At 41.1% G+C, this 19,383-nt stretch overlaps 1 protein-coding gene across 5 annotated transcripts in view; it reads right to left on the reverse strand.

The window, feature by feature from the left end:
- The window catches only part of zswim8 (zinc finger, SWIM-type containing 8), a 33,871-nt gene extending 17,480 nt beyond the window's left edge, over positions 1-16,391 (reverse strand). For 4 of the 5 annotated variants that reach the window (XM_087179146.1, XM_087179145.1, XM_023425733.2 and 1 more), the window contains exons 1-7: positions 14,707-16,391; positions 3,288-3,441; positions 2,185-2,279; positions 1,777-1,949; positions 1,319-1,426; positions 1,105-1,186; positions 523-643 (exon numbers count right to left, since the gene is read on the reverse strand). In XM_087179146.1, coding sequence (XP_087035272.1) covers positions 523-643; positions 1,105-1,186; positions 1,319-1,426; positions 1,777-1,949; positions 2,185-2,279; positions 3,288-3,441; positions 14,707-14,884 — 911 coding nt within the window. In that variant the 5' untranslated portion in view covers positions 14,885-16,391. The remainder of the gene's footprint in view (positions 1-522; positions 644-1,104; positions 1,187-1,318; positions 1,427-1,776; positions 1,950-2,184; positions 2,280-3,287; positions 3,442-14,706) is intronic. The other variant, XM_023425735.2, reaches the window with a different exon arrangement.
- Positions 16,392-19,383: the final 2,992 nt, after the last annotated feature.

The following is a 19,383-nucleotide window of genomic DNA, read 5'->3' on the forward strand; positions in this document are numbered from 1 at the left end:
TTCAAACAGAAGGCTGACATGTAAAACTGGCTCCATATTTGAATGTGAAGTGAAGTGAATGTGTGAAAGGGGTTAGAGGAGTGTTTGAGTATTAGCGCAGCAGATAACTACAATAATCTTTCAAATGTGGATACAAGCACCAAAATTGGTATGTTTATCCCTCTGGGGCCATGCACTTGAAAAAAATCTCATTAGCCACTTGGCCGCCATTTCTGGCATAAGAAACACATATTTTACCACAGACTTTTTAAATGTTGGATTTGACACCTAGATTAATCATATGAGAAAATAATGGATGAACTTACTGCAAAAAATAACATTTACTTGCCAGAAATGGCAGCCATCGTGAATTTTTGAGTGGCTAATGTGTTTTATCAAAAGAGTTAAAGGGAGGATTTGTGCCAAGTTTAGCATTTGTATCCACATTTGAAAGATTTCCCTGGAATATGCAGTTATCTGCTGCACTAATAGGTCTGAATAATAGTTCTTTTGAGTAATGTGTTTATTACGTGAGACACATACCTGAAGACGACAGGTGAGGGCCCACAGAACTTGTGCAGAGTCTTTTTGATGTTGTCGCTGAGGGTCGACTCATCCAAATACCAGGTGCTCTGGTCAGACGCTGAGGGGCCTGCTGTTGGGTCTACACACACACACACACACACAAACACACACACACACACACACACACACACACTGGTAAATGTATGCTTTTTCGCAACAAAGCAAAAATCTGTCCTGTGTGATTAAGTCGAGCAATTGTTCATTTAATTTTCCATTTTTTATCCAAGGACTTTCCTCGTCCTGTTTCACAACAGATGAACAAACTGAGCAGTTTGCCCAACAATAAGATCCCTCTCTCAATGGACACAACACTGGAGTAAACACACTTGGGGACAGCATTCAGGAAATGTCACTGCCATCTAGCTGCAGAAATATGTAATAATGTAGACTGAACCTGATCCACTGTGGTTGTAGTGTCAGACAGTGTGCATCATGACAGCAACAAACACACAGTGACAGAATACGTTAGGTTGTCCTCGCATACGCTGAAGATCTAACTATGTCTGTGTATAGTGTATGTGTTCATTATTGCTACTGTACCTGGAGCTCCACAAACAGTGTTGATGGCAGTAGACTGAGAGGAGAGCAGCTCGTCTAGCAGCCGCTGAGCTGTGGGCAGGATCTGAAATACAAAGCTGAATTAACACCCTACTTGCTTTGTCAGATACATGACATGTATATCATATAAATACATACTCGCATTGTCATCAGTGGTTTGGTTTATATAGAGAGAACAGCTGGTTCAGGGTTTTACCTGCTGAGGCAGCTCACTGATGAGGTACTGGGCGAACTTTTGGAGCTGGTCCCTCTGCAGCCTGGACAAAGACTCAGAGACTGGAGCCCTCAGACACACTGCTGAGGCCTACACACAGACACACACACAGACACACACAGACACAGACACAGACACAGACACACACACAGACACAGACACAGACACACACACACACACACACACACACACACACACACACACACACATTGTAATGAGCACCAACACTAAATTAACAATTAACAAGTAAACTATGAAGCACTCCCAAAATCTTACGATAAGCGAAGTCTACAGAAGACTCCCCACTCATAACACCCACCATCATACTCACTGTATCTCAGGCTCAGGTCAGCCAGAGGGGTATGGTTTCTCTTGATAAGCTCACTTGATGAAAATGTGACACTGTTGGACAGAATTCATTTGTGTTGACAGAAACTCACATTGTGGATCCTGAAGAGGCAGAGTGCCACCACGTGGGCGCACCATTTGGCCCCAGCCCCGCAGGTGCAGCTACAGGAAGTGATGCGGCAGCGATCAAACATGACCGCCACATTGTAGGCTCCTTTAGACTGACCAGCCTGACTGGTGACCACCGTAGCACTGAGATGGAAGCCTAAACAAAAACCAAACAAAAACACTGTCTCAGTTCTGTGCTGTATTTTATTCAACTCACTCAATTTCATCACACTGAATCACACAATTTACTCAAACTGTAAACGTCATCATTATATGCCTAGGTATAGTTATGCCTTTATGATCAAATTAAACTGCATAAAGTTACAGTTTACAATAGCAGTGATAAGTGTCTCAATGAGCCTCTTCATGGTGAGGGTGACAACTCCACCCACCAATCTGCAGGGGGTCTTTGACGGCTCTGATCCTGTAGAGCTGCTCTCCACGTTGGAATTCGTCTGGACTCCCATTAGCCAGGCAGGAATATAACCTGAGGCAGGTGGAGGACAGAGACAGGTGGACAGACAGGTGAGAGAAACAAGAGGAAAAGATGTGAAGTGAAGATTAGACTCACTCGGGTATAGACCGCCTCCATTACCACTGAAATGTTTAGGAAACAGAAATGTTCCAGAAGGCAGGCATTTCTTCTAGGTAGGACGAAAACACTTTCAGAGAGTACATCTGTCCAGAAACAAACCCAGGAAGCTGGTCCCTTTGGGCCAGTACTTTGGACCTGCAGTGTGGGATTTTTGTCTCCTCCGTCTGGCAATCAGAGTAATTACACAAACAGTGCTCTCCAATGAGGAAAACCCACACCAATGCTAATCCATGTTTGTCCTCACTGATCACTGAACACTGAGATTCTTTTTTTTTTTTAATTTATCTGGAGCATCACTAACTTCTCTTTCCTTCTTCTCCTTAGGTGTTTCCAACATACTCCTAGTTGCTGAAGCCTACTCTGTCTCTGTTGCTACAGTTGCTCCCTTCTCTAACTCTGGCAGAGCAATCATTGCTGGTTAACGTAAAATGTGTCACCTGCAGTTTGCCAACGCAGAAACGTCACCACAGATACCAGATTTACAACTTATATACTGCAAAATACAGAGAGATTTACCTGGTGCTGAGAGGCTCAATCAGCAAGGTGTGAACTTGTTTGGCAACAGCTTGAATGTAACCAACAGTCATTTATACAATTATTCACCTTCACCTGCCCCATGTAAGAGGTAACTTTCAGAAAATTAGCTGTGAATTATTATAATTACGACAGGAACTCAGTTTTCTTACACACATTTTTACAGGAGACAAACTTTTTTAAAAATAACAATGAACATTCATTAGGAATATTTTAAATCTCTCTTTTGTTATTAAGTTGGAAAAACACAGCTGACAGGGGATCAGAAAATTGTACTTGTTTCTTCAGCCGTCATAGTTTACAAGATGCCGTCAGCAGATCTCTAAACAGAGGTGAAGAAAAGACATTATTTATTTGTGATCTAACCTGATGTCTTCCTCATTTTCGGGGAAGCTCCAGTAGGCGATGCGAAGTTGGAGCTGTTCTGGGACAGGGGGGTAGACTTTCTCCACCACCTCAAATGGGATGTGGAACGCAACCTGCTTTGCTGACAACTCCACCAGTGGAATCACCTGACCATCTGAGGAAGACCAGAGAAGAGAGGAAGATCAGCTAAGTGAGCAGGACGGCAGAGGAGATACTTCAGGTACCATTTGCATTTATGCTCCTTCACTCTAGTGTCACATTGTTTAAAACTGGAAGTACCACTGCCAGATCAGAGGTTTGCTCTGATGCACCTGTAACCAAGTTACCAGCAAGGATGTCACCCTGTACAAAAAAGAACTGGAGGTCTTTAATGTCAAGTCCATACTATATTTCAACTAACTGGTTTTGCATGGTCCCTTTGTATTGGATCTCAGGCCTGTGTATCAATATGTCTAATACGTGAGTGGATATACATCAGCTCTCATCACGTGGTGTATCTGTATCATCATCATCATCACAGGAGAAAATGTGTTTCTTAAGGCAGAGAGTGTGACCTCTGCTGCTCTGTTCAGACCTGCAATAACATGCGTTTGTGATCCAATCACAAGTGGTCAGTTCTCAGTTCATCATTTCACACCTGGATTTAAAATGCCTCTTGACTGACCCCTTGTGATCGGGTCTCACTTCCTGCTTTATATGCAAATAAACAGGTATGTGTTGTTGTTTTTTTGATGTAATGAACCTAGCAGCCTGAGTGTGTGTGTGTGTGTGTGTGTGTGTGTGTGTGTGTGTGTGTGTGTGTGTGAGTGAGGGGGGTGGGGGTGGGACTTGTAGTTTTGTGAAGGTATAAAATGATGATACATAAACTGAGACCAATGAAGAACTGAACTCAAACAGTGTGTGTGTGTGTGTGTGTGTGTGTGTGTGTGTCTGTCTGTCTACTGAAAAAAGGGCAGCATAAGCACAATGACAGGAGTCTTATTGAGCACACAGTGGTCTGCCACTGAGAGAAGAAAAAGTGATGGGTCTCAGATTACAGACCACATTTCCAAGCCACTACTTGTGCTGCTGTTTACCATATATGGAGGAAAGCACTCCGTTCATATGATGCCATCACTGGTGTAAAGGATCAGGGGGTTGATGGTTACAGGCCATGGGAAACCCATCAAGGCAAGAATACGAGCATCACTCATATGTTATATGCGTGTAATCAGTGAGCTAAGCTTTACTGTGACAAAAAGTACACACAAGTTTAAAACCAGGTATTTTAGGTGAAAAACAAAAAACAAAAACAGGCTCCACTCATTTTGTCATTTCTCTCATGACAGAGACAGCTAGCTTTTACAATGCCCTCTATGTTGTAGACTTAGCTAATGCAGAAACCTGCATTGTGACAATAGTGTAGCACAGCAACATATTCTACCCAGTGTGAACATCAAAATTGTTGTGTTAATGTGAGTGTGTCCAAGCAGAACTGAGATCTGAATCATGTCAGTGCTGATCCTACTCAATCTGAGTGATGACTCTGACATGGTTGACTATACATAACTACTACACAGAGTGGAAAGCTGGGTTGGACACAGCCCTACAGTGGGTCAAGTCCTGCTTCTAGTTTTCACCTAGACCCCATGAAGGTGAGGGGAGAGGGAAAGAAAAGAAAAAAAAGAAGAAAATATGCCTGTTTTTTTTCCCTTTTTCTTCTTCCATTTTCTCTATACCTCCCAATAACTGCCAATAAGTCAAAATATTATAGCAATAACAAAAGCTGTATATCATGTTATGTTATTTTATATTATGCTCCTTGTTTTTGTCTTGTCTCACCAAATATATATATATATATATATATATATATATATTCACATACATATGAAGTCCAGTTACAGGACAGAAGTTATTATATTCAATGAACTTCATGAGCTGATTCTTGGGTCTCTATCATTCAAGGTTACATACTTCTCTTTAGCTAAATCATGTAGAACTAACTGAAACTTGTTCACTTGCCTTCTTACAATAGTCTACAGACTAGTAATCCCAGTTTCACTATTTAGAAAAATTGTGAATTTGACATCCTCGTAGTCTAGAACAGGATTACATTACCAAATCATTGAAATCTGTCCTGTGGGTAAAATTCTGTGGTAAAATATGTTTCCTGTGACAGAAATGGCGGCCATCTTGAAATTTACATGTATATGTTTTTAACTTTCTGCTGAACTCATTAGAAAGTTTAACCTCATCCTTTGTTTTTTCCATAGTTAAATTAAACAACTTTTATCATTAAAATTACATACATCTTACTACAGCTGCATCATCATTAGTCAATTGATTGATTAGTTGATTGACAGAACAAAGCCAGGTGAAGCAGCTTTGAGTTTCTCTGCTCCTCACCTGTGGAACAAGCTTCCTGAACACCTGAGATCTGCTCAAACTCAGCGCATTTAAATCAGGACTTAAAACATCTGTTTGCTGCAACTCTCCCATAAATCACATCTTTTAATCTTGTGCATTTGACCTGATCGTATGTATTCAAATGTTTTTAAATATTCCTATTTGTTTTTAAATTTAAATTTTTCTGTCATTTTAATGTATGTCCAAGCCCCTGTAAAGCACTTTGAATTGCCTTGTGTCTGAGTGGTGCTATATAAGAAAACATGCCTTGCCTTAATTGATGATTAATTGATAATCAATGAATCATTTAAATCTGTGAGGAGTAGCTGTTTTTCTCTGTTTTATGTCATAATTAAAATCTTAACTTAAAGTCTACTTAATAACCTTCTCTGGAGCTTTCAATCACATCTCAGTTCGAGTTTGCACACACTTATGAATTTGATTTAAGGTGTTTTTACTTGTTTTTACCATTTGCAGTTGATTAATCAATTAAACAATGAATTGAGAAAATAATCTGCTCATGAATTGATGATGAAAATAAACCCCTGGAACCCCACGTTAGGAGTGTTTTTACCTCAGAGCAGCATCGCATCTATATTTGTGCTGCAAATGTTTAAGCCTCAACATAATGTACAGTAATCCCTGTACTGCTGATTGTTATTATAAAGAAATAAAACATTAACCTTTATGTAAAATTGTCTTTTTTTATTATGCTGCATTATCACTGACTATTGTTACTTCTGCTGTAACTAATATTACTATCACTAATACTCATTTTTTAACTTCCTTTCTATTGACTCTTTTACCAACCAATACTGCAATGATTTCCCTTAGTGAAACAGCTCTAGGATGAAACGTAAACTACTAAATCTTCCTGCAAATTCCTGCAAAAGTGGCCATTTAAAACAGAAGAAGAGTGTGTTGACATCATTTGTCTGTTGTGTTTATTACAATGTTAGTTTAGAATAAGAAACTGGGACAGCCGGACTGTCTAACAGTAAAGAGCTCAATCCTGAAGAGAGAGGGGTGGCTGGGTAGTAACAGAGTTCATGTAGCCGGCCTGTGATTGGCTGTTGGGAGTGAATGGCAGCCAGCTGTCCACCAATCAGCTCCCAGCACAGAGAAGACACCACTACAACAGCTGTTCCTTTGTAGCTGGCCCAGCGAAGAGCTGAGTGAGGACTCATTCACTCTTTTCACTGGATCACTAACTCTCTCACTGCCTTCCTCCCCTGTCCATTTCTCTCCAGAGGGTGCACTCCATTCGTACACTGACAAACACCTGTGGTGCGCTTGATGGGACGTTTTCTGCTCACTATTTAAAAGCTGCCTCTGCTCTTGCACACAGTGGATCCTCTGCTCTGTTCAAGTGGCGTGTGGGTTTATTTTGACCACTCGGCTGGTACACAAACACCAAACACATCTACAAAGGACTCCTCGCTTGATGAATTATTTATTGATCTATCTATATTTTGGTCTGTCAATGAAGTAAATGAATAAAGCAGGGATATATACTTCTGTTGTGAAGCTACCATTAACAGTTACTGCCACATGTGGCTCATAGGATCGGTGTAACAGTCATGCTGGTTGCACCATGCAGCCTTTGTTTCCCTCCTCTCACCGGTAAAGGTTTCCCCTCCATTTCAAACACACACTCATGCTGCTCTGAACAGCCTCTGTCCTGGTGGGAGGAAATGGAGTTAACCCACTCTTTTCAATGGGAGAATTTAGTCACAAAATAAGCTTCTGTGACAAATGTGTCTGATATTTTTTCAATCTTCTGTGCAGCACAGCCTTGTAATAATTTTATAATTTGTTCTATAAAGTGTTTTTTTTTTTTTAATTAACACTACTTTTGTACCGCAAGTCCTTTCTTGGGCAGAGCAGCATGGTGCTACAGTGAAGGGTCTGGGTTCCAACCTGCTGCTGGTGTGTGTTCGCATGTTCTCCCTGTGTGTCTGTGTGGGTTTTCTACAGGTGCTTTGGTTTCTGCCTCCACAGAGGCGCCTACAGGTGTACATGTGAGCGTGAATGTTTATTTGCCGATATGTCACCCTGTGGCTGTGACCAGGGTGTACCCCGTCTCTTGCCCAATGATGGCTCAAGGAAATCAGGGGCCAGATGTATAAATGATGTGTACACACAAAAACCATGCATACGGATCCAGCTCCGATCGGCAGAGCTGGAAACATGACACCCAGGTGAACACACTAAACAGACCCATCACCTGACCAGCACAGTGCTGTTAGATAAAAAACTCCTTTCTTTTATACAGTGTATGGGCTAAACACAGCACGGCATGGCTATGCTAATATTCCCAGCCATGCTAACTAGCAGCTAGCTGCCGTGCAGGCCCACTAAGACGGGGACGAGATGCAGTGGATCCATTTTACCATTCTGCAGAGCAGCTAGCAGCTCACTCAGTCTGAACAGAAAGGCACACTTAGTTTAACTAGTTTTCCTGTGTTTAAAAAAACCTGCATTCACATGCTAATTTACAAAGGTTATGTGATAGCCTTTTTCATATGAATCATCATATCAAAAAACTGAATATAAAAATCATTACACAATTTTGCTCACTTTAAACATCCATTGATTTTGGAGAGCCAGTTTAAGGTCCATCTTTGACCCTCCATAGAAGTTGTACAGCTTTAGTTTCAGTTGTGTAAGAGAGCCATTCCTTTCATATACCATGTGTTTCACCTGATTTCATGGTGTATATACCTGCCCATACCATACTTGTTTCCCTCCCCCACGTGTTTTTGCAGCTGCTGCTGCAGATGGTCAACAGGCTCTGCTCACACCTGTCCCTGAACTAGTGGATATGCTCCTTTTTCTTCGTGACATTTAAAAACATTGCATGTGGTAGAGCTATTCTCTCCTGATCTCTTTTCTTCTCTGCTGTTGAGAAGGTGTATTTTCAGGCCTATTTGCTACAGAAGACTAGTCACTTTATAAACAGACTGCTCCACTTTAAATGCCCATCTCAATCTACCCACATTAGCCTGTCAGCTACCACACATCACTCTGAACATTAACCCAAGTATCAAAAAAATTCATGTTAACTCTGGGAAAATCACTTCAGCCTGTCGAAACACCTTTGAACTATTACAGCAATTGCATGTAAAACCTCAATGAAAGCAATCAGAGAGAGATTAGTCATTATTTTAATGTGGCACTGCCTAACCACAGGCACATTTCACAAGGCTTAACTAATCAATATTGTTAGAAATACTGAATCAAATGAAGACATGTGAAAGCGCTCATTTGTAGTGACAAACCTGCAGAGACTTATAATCAACTCTACAGCTACTGAACTGAGGAGGTTTGATTGTGTCTGTACTGTCATCATCGTTTCCAGAAGCAGCAGTCGGCAGCTTTTAGTCTGAAAAGGCCACTGCACACTACCTGCCCAGTACCAAGCTGACAAAGTGACAGACCAGCTGGTGAACATAGTGGAACATTCAACAACTAAAGAGGCAGACATCTTTCTCAGGAGTTGGTGGAGACCAAACCAGAGCTAAAAAGAAAGTGAATATTGGACTTGGACACAAACACCAGTCCCCAATAGACCTTATTCACATGGCAGCCTTTTTACTCTGACGTCGACGCTCAAATGCTGTCACCGAAAGGATAATGTGGTACTGCTGTGCTCCAGGTTGCAAGTAACAAAGTTAGAGACTCTGACAAATCTTTTTTATTTAACCTCTGTCCGCGATCCATGAGCAACAGAAAACACAACGGATAATGAAAATCTGAAGGGACATCGACCCATATTTCAAGGTAAGACAACCCATTAGCGACCATTAGACAACAGCTAACGTTAGCATTCAACCACTTCTTAGCTAACATTACCGTTTGATAGTGCTACATGATAAAACAGGAAAGAAATAAATTAATTCTGAAATATCAACGCAGATCTCTGACACATTTAGTTCAGCCTGGAAATAAAACACATTGGCTGTAATCAAGCTTGCAATGTAACATTAGCTGCCTTGCTATCTTTTCACCTGGTTAATTTAGCACTTTCTCAGCACTTTCTCCACTGTCATATTATTGTATCATTGATGCAGGTTGATTATGAAACTATATAACATTAGTTAATGTTTAATGTTTGCACAATCCAGTGGATTCATTTGTCATCTGACAGCTTTAGTAGTGCTAACATTGACATTTTGCAAACTTCACGTTGGCTAGCCTAGCATTAACTTAGTGTTTCAAGTGTGGGCTGGTCTTACCTTCAACATCTGGCAAATTCATCTGAAAAACTTGTTTATCTTCACTTTCCTTTGACCACATTGATAAACGGTCAAAGGAAAGTGAAGATAAACAAGTTTTTCGACACATTTATCTCACACATAATTTATACAGAGACATTAAAGTGTTCAAGTCATCCCACCCTCAGCGTGATGTCAGAGGAAAATGGCCGCTGTGTGAATATGGTCCATGGGAATATAAAATTGACTTGTATCTTATGGATGCGTAAGTAGGCAACTGTTTTCCTAACACATTAGCCATCACAACTTCCACCCCTCCACCAGCTTATTAATGGGAAGAGTATCTGAATGTGTTATCTAGAAAATGACTCTGGTCACAGGCCTTGACATTTACACACCTGCAAATAATATGTGTTTTCATTGTCTTTATTCCACCCACAGTGTGATCCAATGTAATTATGTGGGAGGAGCTGGCAGACCACTGTCAAGAAACACAGTGGTCTATCAGGTCAAGGGATGTTATCCAGGATAGTCTTGAGGGACTGCTGGGACATGGAAAGTAATGATCATGTGATATATGAGTCATCATACACACAACCAAAGGCGTTCCTAAGCTAATTAGTAGTAGGCGTACTAACTAGGCTAATGACCACATCCAGGTGTGATCAGGCCAATCGCATTCCGTTTGAAAAACATTCTGTGTACATTTGCACCAGATCAGATATCCAGATACAGCTCTTATGTTAATACCTTATGGAAAAGTGGTCGAAAAGGCGATAACATGTTAGATGTTATGAATGTTTGTCTCTGTCTTCTTTTCTTTGTACCTCATTAAGAAGCCAATAAGATATCATCCATAATATTCTGCATATCTTGATGAATGTTACACTTTAATTCTCAGGTAAATCTTGGAAAAGGTAGGAGGACTGTGATGCCTTAGAACAGTCATATCCCTATTTATTACTGCTGCCTGTGTAGGATAAGGAGTCAGCTCTCCCTCCCCCATCACAATGTCAACTATACATGTGAACTAAAACACACACACACACACACAATTCGCCAAGGCAGCACTCGTTTCCTTGCCCTGAGCAACTGAATTTTTCTTTCTTGTGCTTCTTTTCACTGAGTGTTTTTATGTTCTAAAATACACAAAATGTACCCGCATGGCCATCTGAAACCAAAAGAAAATCTGAAGTACAACTGTACCTGTCACAGAGGTTAGTGTTCGACAGAAAAGTCTTTGGTGTGCAGAGCAAGATTTTCTCAGTGTTTGGTCAGTGGGTCCGCTTTAAATATTGCAGGAAGGTTAAAACAAGAAGCAGCCACGGTGAGCCGTTAGATGAGGAGCTGCAGGCGACAGTTTGGGCAAACCTCAAACCTTCAACAAATCAACATCTACCCCCTTCAGACAGGAGACACAGGCTACATCCACACTACTTCGAGCCCCGAAAACTGAGACTTTTGGAAACAATGCTGGCCACGTTTTGGTTTGAAAACTCCAGGGTTGTAACAGGGTCTTATCAGCCTCGACTACCAGTGGTGAATACAACATGACAATGAATTACAAGTGTCACTGACCTTGTTGTCTTTGTTAACAGCTGTTCAATGAAATCATGTATTATACCACTACAACTGTCTTTTCTGTTCCTCGTTCATAGTGCGACTACTAAATTGCAGAGTAGACAATCTGCTTCCTGTTTACACCGGCTCGTGCATGCTCATGTATGTATGTATGTATGTATGTATGTATGTATGCGTTTTCAGGTGTGTTAGTCTGGATGGAGATTGCTTCTGGTATGGTCCCTATGATTGCAGAGGTCAATAAATTTGCGGTCGTGGTTCTTATTGTCAGCATCTAGCTAGCTACAGAAAGGGAGTGACTGCAAATGGAGTTGCTTTTTTCGACCATGCAATTTGTTATTTTGAGATGAGTCGTTTTTCCCCACTACACCTAAACTGGATCTTATTATTATTAAAACTGATCTCCCCCGCCTGCCACTTTAACCCCTCATTGGACCTATTCATATAAGAAGCTGTTAACCTGCTTTACAATGTTAGCAGAAACTTCAGTGCAGTGTAATTCAAAAACTGAGAAACCACAATACTAAATCAAATAACCATCAGATTTCACCTCCTCTATCTCTCCAAAACACACTCCCTCTCCCCTGATTACTCACTTGCCTTCAATTTTTCTCTCTCCTCATCTTCACTCACTTCCTCTCTCTTTTTTTACAGTGAGTTGAAGTAATTTCTGGTCAGTTCAGCCAAGCCTGGCAGCCTTCGACCTGCATCCAACAATGGTCAGAGGGAAGCCTGTGAGGGAGGGTTGGCTGAAGGGCCTTACCTCATTCGGATAGACCCCCCAATGCAGGTTTGACGCACATCACACTTTAAGTGTGAATGGGGTAATAGAAATACCTTTAAAAGTACAGGCTCAGTGACAGTAGGGGGTCTGATCACAGTTAGTTATGCAAGGTATGTAGCAGGTCTTAGTCATCCAGTGAGACTCTAAGTGATGGACTGTGTGTTTATATCAGCAAAGGTTCACAATTCGAGGTTGTGTCCAAACGCTGTTCTGCCCTGGTGGAGTTTGCGATCATGAAGTGTCGGCTTTAGGATCTGCAGAGTGCTAACACGATGGAAGCACTGCGAGAGCAAACAGAACATCCCGCCGGATTGTTAATTATCACTGGCTACTTCAATCATGCAAATTTAAGGGTTCTGTAAACATTCCTAATTGCCACTAGATATCATACCAGACCACCAGCATCTCAGACCAAAACTAGCGCTTCGTCTACCACACCTCTGGCCTCCATTCAGCCACAAATCTCCGCACCCACCCCACACTGACGCAGCTGGTATAGACACCAATGGAGCCGGTAAAGACACTGATGGAGCCAGTGACAACATTAAAGCTGCTTAAAGCTGCTAAAACTTTAGGGATTGTTTGGACGACCCACCGGTCGACCAGGAATTGAACCAGTAGTCCTCATGTCCAGTCCACCTGTGCTCTGGTCTGATCTCTTTCTTTGTCTGAGCCTTTTTGGCTGAGGAACGTGGTTTCTTCCTCATTGGAGGAAATTTTGGACAGTCACTCTCACCTGAATGCTGCATACTGAACTGTGTCATACCACCTGTGGGCGGAGCCTGAGTTTTTATAAACGTGGGGTGGACCAATGGTTTAACAAGAGGGGCTGCCATGCACGAACACACATGCCCGACCAGACCAAAACAAGGAACAAAGAAGCTGAGATTACAGCACACACAGAGGGGTGTGGCTTTGTTCTATTTGGCATTTTCATTTGAAAAATTATAAAAACTACTAATCCGTTTTTAAAATAGTTGTCAAGTAATTTTCTGTTGCTCAACTAATTGATTAATTGACTATTTTTTTGCAGCTCTTGTCCAACATACTAGTTCTAGTCAGCCAGAACACAGCAAGTGGGAAGCAGGAGAATTTTTCAGCGAATATGCAGCTTTGCCTGGAATGAATACGCTGCCATATTCTTCCACAATTTAAATGTTTGTGAGATGTCTGGTCACACGATGCATTGTCTGACATCCTTTCAGTCTTATTTCTCCAAAACTCAGCCTGACATTTCTAGTACCTTTGGAAACTTTGAGATATTTGGTCAGATTAAAACTGAAGTTCTGTGGATTTGAACAATGTTTGAGTTTGTAATGACTTGGCTTGCATAATGAAATTATAGTGTAATATTTTCATTCTCCATTCTCCACAGTCAATGGGCAGAACAGTTCTGTCTTAGCTAAGACTATACCCAGCACACAACCAGGAGCAAGCTTCTGACAAAGATGGATCTGCTTTGAGCACTTTGCACTGTTGGAATACTGTTGTGTTTTCTACTAAAGAACTGCTTTCAGTACTCTTTGTTCATCATACAGGTGAGCACAGACAGACATAGAAAGTAAGAGAAGAGTTGACAGAACACGTTTTCATCTCTGGAAACAATGTGAAGAGTTTAAACCAACCTTTCAAATAGAACTAAATGCATTTCAGCGTACACTGTTTGAGCTCTTATTCTGATAGTTAGCAGAGTAAAAGCAACTAGTGTTATTCACTAGCACTGTAGCACGGGGCTCTCTGCTTCTTGGTAGGTTTAGTAAACAAGAACATGGAGGAGACTCTCGAGAATAACCCCAGAGAAGAGCATTGCATAGCATAACACACACACACACACACACACACACACACACACACACACACACACACACACACACACACACAGACTGTATGCTGACTGACTCTGACTGATCATGAAACACATTGACCAGTAGCCAGTGACTTCCACATTCCCAGTACACATCCATTAGATTACAAACCATGATGATTAAAATACATAATGGAAGTGCTCTCCCTAAATACTCCCAGATTGTGAGTGGAGCAGTAGTTTGTTGACTAACTTGTAAAAAGCGATCTCTACTACTATCTTTATATGTCTGAAAAAGTTCAGTGACTAATATGCATATGCTGCTTTGAAACATATGCAGAGTAATAAACTGACCAAGCTCAGTGGACCACATGGAGCGGAGGACTTATTTTTACTGCTGCAATAATATCAGCTACAGCCAGTGTTAAAATGACCTACCAAACCAAAGGACCAAACTAACAACTAAGTTTCTCGACTGTATCGCCCCAAATCATCCATAACTAATTGTATACCATAGGATAATATTATTACCATACCATAGGATATATTATATTCACATTCATTATGAAGATTCATGGAATAATATAAATATAAAGTATTCAGAATGAGTGGAGGTATATGTGTGAGTACATGTGTCCTTCCTCCAACCTTTAATCTTGACAGTAGGGGAGTTGGGTCCAGCAGACTGCTTCCTCCATCCCCTCCAGTTCTGACAGAGGCTCTCGGCCTCTGAGATGAAGGAGCACAGAGAGTCTTCCTCGAACCGGTCCGAGTCTTCGAAGGAGAACCTCTCCCCGTCCTCCCACTCGGCAAACATCAGTTCCATTACATCCACTTTTTAACTGCTTCGGAGTCCAGAGGACTGCGACTTGAGGCCACGGCCTTTCTTCAGTCTAAGAACTCAAGTGGAAACCCGGCGAAACAGTGTCCACCACTCGGGGAGAATCAAGAGTCTCAAGACTGGGGGAGGGGAGGCCACTAGCAACCAAAACACAGCTGAGAGGCTTACCGCTGGGCCCTCAAACACAGCTACATAATACAAACTCTGACAAGGCGGTGGTCTCCATTAAGTAGTCTGTAGGAAAATATTCACAACAAAGGTGCAGTTACCAAGTGTCCACACGTAACTTCTCCTGTGTTTTAGGAGGGGTTGTTTTATATTCAATTCAAACTATTCGCTATTTAGATCGATTTAACAACTCACTCCATGCTGCCGGGCTGAGTTGAGTTGTGGCTCCCTTTACAGCCTATTAATCTAAACAGAAGGTCCTCTCCTGTGTTTGGCCGTACTACTGCCGACTGCTGCCACTGAGGGGACAATCGAGCCAAACTCACCAGCTAAGCTCGGTTACTGTCAAACACACCGAGAGTGCAGCATGTAAAACTGAAATTTCCCTCTAACTGTGCAGCTGAGAGGCGAAGACAGCACAACGCTGGCTCGGGGGTAGCGATGCGATTAGATCTTTAAGTCATGAAGTTGTTTTCCTTCATCCCTACGTCCTACTCTTCTCAGCCAATCAGCTGGACTGCACTGGATATTAAGATTATCTATTGTTGCATTTACACCAGTCCTGAAAGTGTTTAATCTCTCTCACAACAAAATGTTTTGAAGTTAAAAACGGACGTAGCGTGTAGTACTGCCAAATGTCTTCTTTGTTCTACATTTACTGTGCTAGTTGTAATGTTATTATGCTGGGCAGCTAATGCAAATAACATTTAGCCTACGTTAGCTGAGAGGCTAATTGTGCTAATAACTGCATACTGAGATAACACACACAGCTGTCATCCACCGAAGACGACTATATTGAGGTTAAATTTGGTTTTCAACTCGAAGCCAGGCTTCTTCGGTTCGGTTTACCTTGGGTCTGCTCCGGTCCCACTACCTAACATTAGCTATATGTACTAGCAGTAGAAAGCTAACCCCAGTCGGCTAACTTCAGCTAGCTTGAATAGCTGTTTGTTTACATTTACTGCTGATGCGAAATACCTAAGGACTACATGCTTATTTATATCATATATCTTCTGGACTTTTTCATTTTCGTTAGTTACATACGGTTTATATTTCGATATTAATCCCCGCTCCTAGCTCAATGTTTTCCGTTCTTTGTATTGGAGTCTTGTCTCTGACGTTAAAAGCTGGTATATCCCTCCGTCAGCTCTTGTGCAGAAATCCTAATGAGTCCTTCAGATATCTCCCTCTCCGACTGACACCGGTTGTCCTGGCGTCTTTACAGTCGTCTCTGCCTCCAACTGACACCGGGATCCCCAGATGATATCCCGTATCCCTCTTCGCCCAAGCTCTATCGGAGTGTATCAGTCTGCCGGGGGAAGATGGCTCACCTCTCTCTCAGCTCCTCCTCCATCAGCTGATCACAGCTTCCGGCTGCCAGCTCTACACAGGCAGCAGCTCGGATGTTTTTCAGTTCGGCTGAAAAGGAGTACGGACAGGCGAGGTGTCAATGAACCGAAAACACCTGAGCATACTGTCATGTTTCAAACCTGTTAATGATTTGATTTATTAATGTTCACCCACTCCATAAATGAGCCTCAACCTGACCTCAGTATGAATTGCTGTATTGAAGTAGCCCAAATGAGCTTCTGGCTTTACTTACCGGCACACTGCATGGATGTACACTGTTGCTATATTCAGAGGTGGGCAAAGTAAGCATCTCCATTACTTGAGTCAGAGTAGATCCGCCTGGTCAAACATTGCTCCAATACAAGCGAAAGTAGTTCATACAGATTTTTACTTGAGCTAAAGTACTGGAGTACTTGACTTTAAAAAATACAGTATTCAAAAAAATAAAAAATTATGTCAACACATGTTGTATTGTTCCAAATTTACAAACCTAGATCTAATGATACACAAATTACTACTTGTAGAACCAGTATAATAAAAAGCTTGTAGAATATGCTGCAAAGCCTTGAAATGGCCACAGAAACACAACTGAATCAACAGAAGGAAAAAGGACAGCTAAATACTACAAGCTGTCTGTTTAAATGTTTATCTGGAATTAAATAAACGTTTCCTCCACATGCTTTTTGTAGGCAGTGATGAAGTTTGGTCACAGCAAACATTTAAAACGAAAGGTGAAGAATCTTCTGCCTCATCTCTAATGTATATACATAATGTATATGTATATCTAATGTAGCATCATTTGGCCAATGTTAAGTCCAAACTGAGCTCCTTTCAAAATGCAGCAAGCATAACATGACTGACAGCGGAGGAGTTGGCTGTGATTGGTTTTTCTCATGTGATGAACACAGTGTACAGTCTATCACATTTTCCAAAATAAAGTTCCATTAACTGACTAAAAGGTCTGCTTCAAAGTACGAGTATACTTCATAGAAATGTAGTGGAGTCAAAAGAACAATATTTCTATTTCAAGTGTAAAAGTCAGATTTCCCAAAAAATAATCAAGTAGTAATAATCAACCAAAGTAGAGATCCTTGAAAAATATACTTACACTAAAAAATATACTTAAGTACAGTAATCAAGGAAAATGTACTTTGACAGTGTCCACCCCCAGTTACAGTCAACGTGAATATGGGCCATCTGTGAGCAGTGGTGGAAGACCTTGTCAGTTCCCCAGTAAGAGCAGTAACACACATATTCTGTTTCTACTTAATTAAAATACATTACTATTATTAGGAAAACAAATGTCAGAATCAAAAGAAAAAATATTAATTATGCAAAATGGTACCTTTAAAATTTTATATGACATGCATATTAGGAATTGACTATGGATTTAATGTAATAAGTATTTTTATGTAGGTAGTTGAGGTGGCGCTAATAGTAATTATTTTGTAAACTCAAAGCCTTGAAAGTTTTAAAAATAGACATACATAGACGTGGTCCACTGAAAGTGCTTGAATTTATATATTTTAATTCGACTCATAAATAAGCCTTTGTCTCTATTGCTCAGTTTACACAATATATTGTTTTGCTGCGCTTCGTTAGAGAAGGCTAGAGAAATTCTTAGTTGAAACAGTAATTAAGCTTGATCAAACCATGCCATGTTCAGTCTTTGAATGTGAGGGAATTCGCATTGAAAGACCTTGAAAAATCCTTGAATTTAATGTTAAAAAGGTGCAGGAACTGTGTTTAAAGATACTCACTTATTTTGCCTGTTAATTACTTTCTTCATGACCGACCGGATCCTTAGACTGCACTGCAAGCCTTACTGAAAAACCACGTGAATTTTACATGTGCAAAATCACACGTGGGCACATGTACATGGATTTTTGCACCTGTGGAATTGAACATGTGAAAACATGTTAAAATCAGATGTGAAATATGTGGAACACATGTGCACATGGGAAACGTGGTTATGGAACATTTTTGTGGTGTAATGTGTGAGGCCGATGTATATTCCCATGTGGAACCTATGGGATTACATGTGAAACCTTTATAAATTCCTACGTGAAACCTATACATCAACCCATGTGAAACCTTTGGGATTACCATGTTTGTTGTTGCTTGTTTGCATCTTTGTCAGTCCTCACATTACTGCACTTGTTGAAAATATTATGGTGAGACTGAAAATCTGCAGTATTTGTGACGTTACAACAAGTGGAGGTTTTCCACATGTGCTCCACATGTTACATTTTCAATTACCCATTACATGATTGCTCCAGCTCCACCCTCCAGAGAGCCTTTTTATGCCTACTCCAGAATGTTACTCAGGTGATTTGGGGGCTTGTGGGTGGTTTCTTTTTCAGTGTTCACTAGTTTTTCGTCAACAGTCAGCCACATATGTGGAGAATATTTGATGGGGTTTCTTACTGGTGAGGCAGCTCAGTGGGCCACAGCCCTTTGGGACAGGGGTTAACCTGTTTGTGACTCTTACTCTCAGTTCACAGCTGAGATGAGAAAGGTTTTTGACCACCCATTCAAGGAGGCATCCAGTAGACTTCTTTCTCTCCATTAGAGCTTTTGAGTCATTTATCCAGCCTGTCTAATCCTGAGAGGGAAGCCATGGAGAGATATATTCATGACTCCCTCTCACCTGGTTTCATTTAACCCTCCTCTCCACCAGTTGGAGACGTTTCTTTTTTGTCGAAGAGAAAGAATGATATCACAGTAAAAAATAAGTATCCTCTTCCTCTCATTAACTCTGCTTTTGAGCCACAGTCTTCTACAAATTGGACCGTTGCAACACTTACTACCTCATTTGTATCTGGGAATGAGACAAATGGAATGGAATACACACCCTGAGTCATTTTGAGTATCTAGTCATGCCAATCGGCCTCACGAACGCCAAACTGTCTTTCGAGCCCTCGTTAATGACGCCTCTCCTTGAACCGTTTCCTCTTCATTTATCT

Source organism: Seriola lalandi, unplaced genomic scaffold (assembly GCF_002814215.2).
Source record: "Seriola lalandi dorsalis isolate HSWRI2012SDOR001 ecotype SW California unplaced genomic scaffold, Sedor1 jcf7180002054795, whole genome shotgun sequence".
Lineage (NCBI taxonomy): Eukaryota > Metazoa > Chordata > Actinopteri > Carangiformes > Carangidae > Seriola > Seriola lalandi.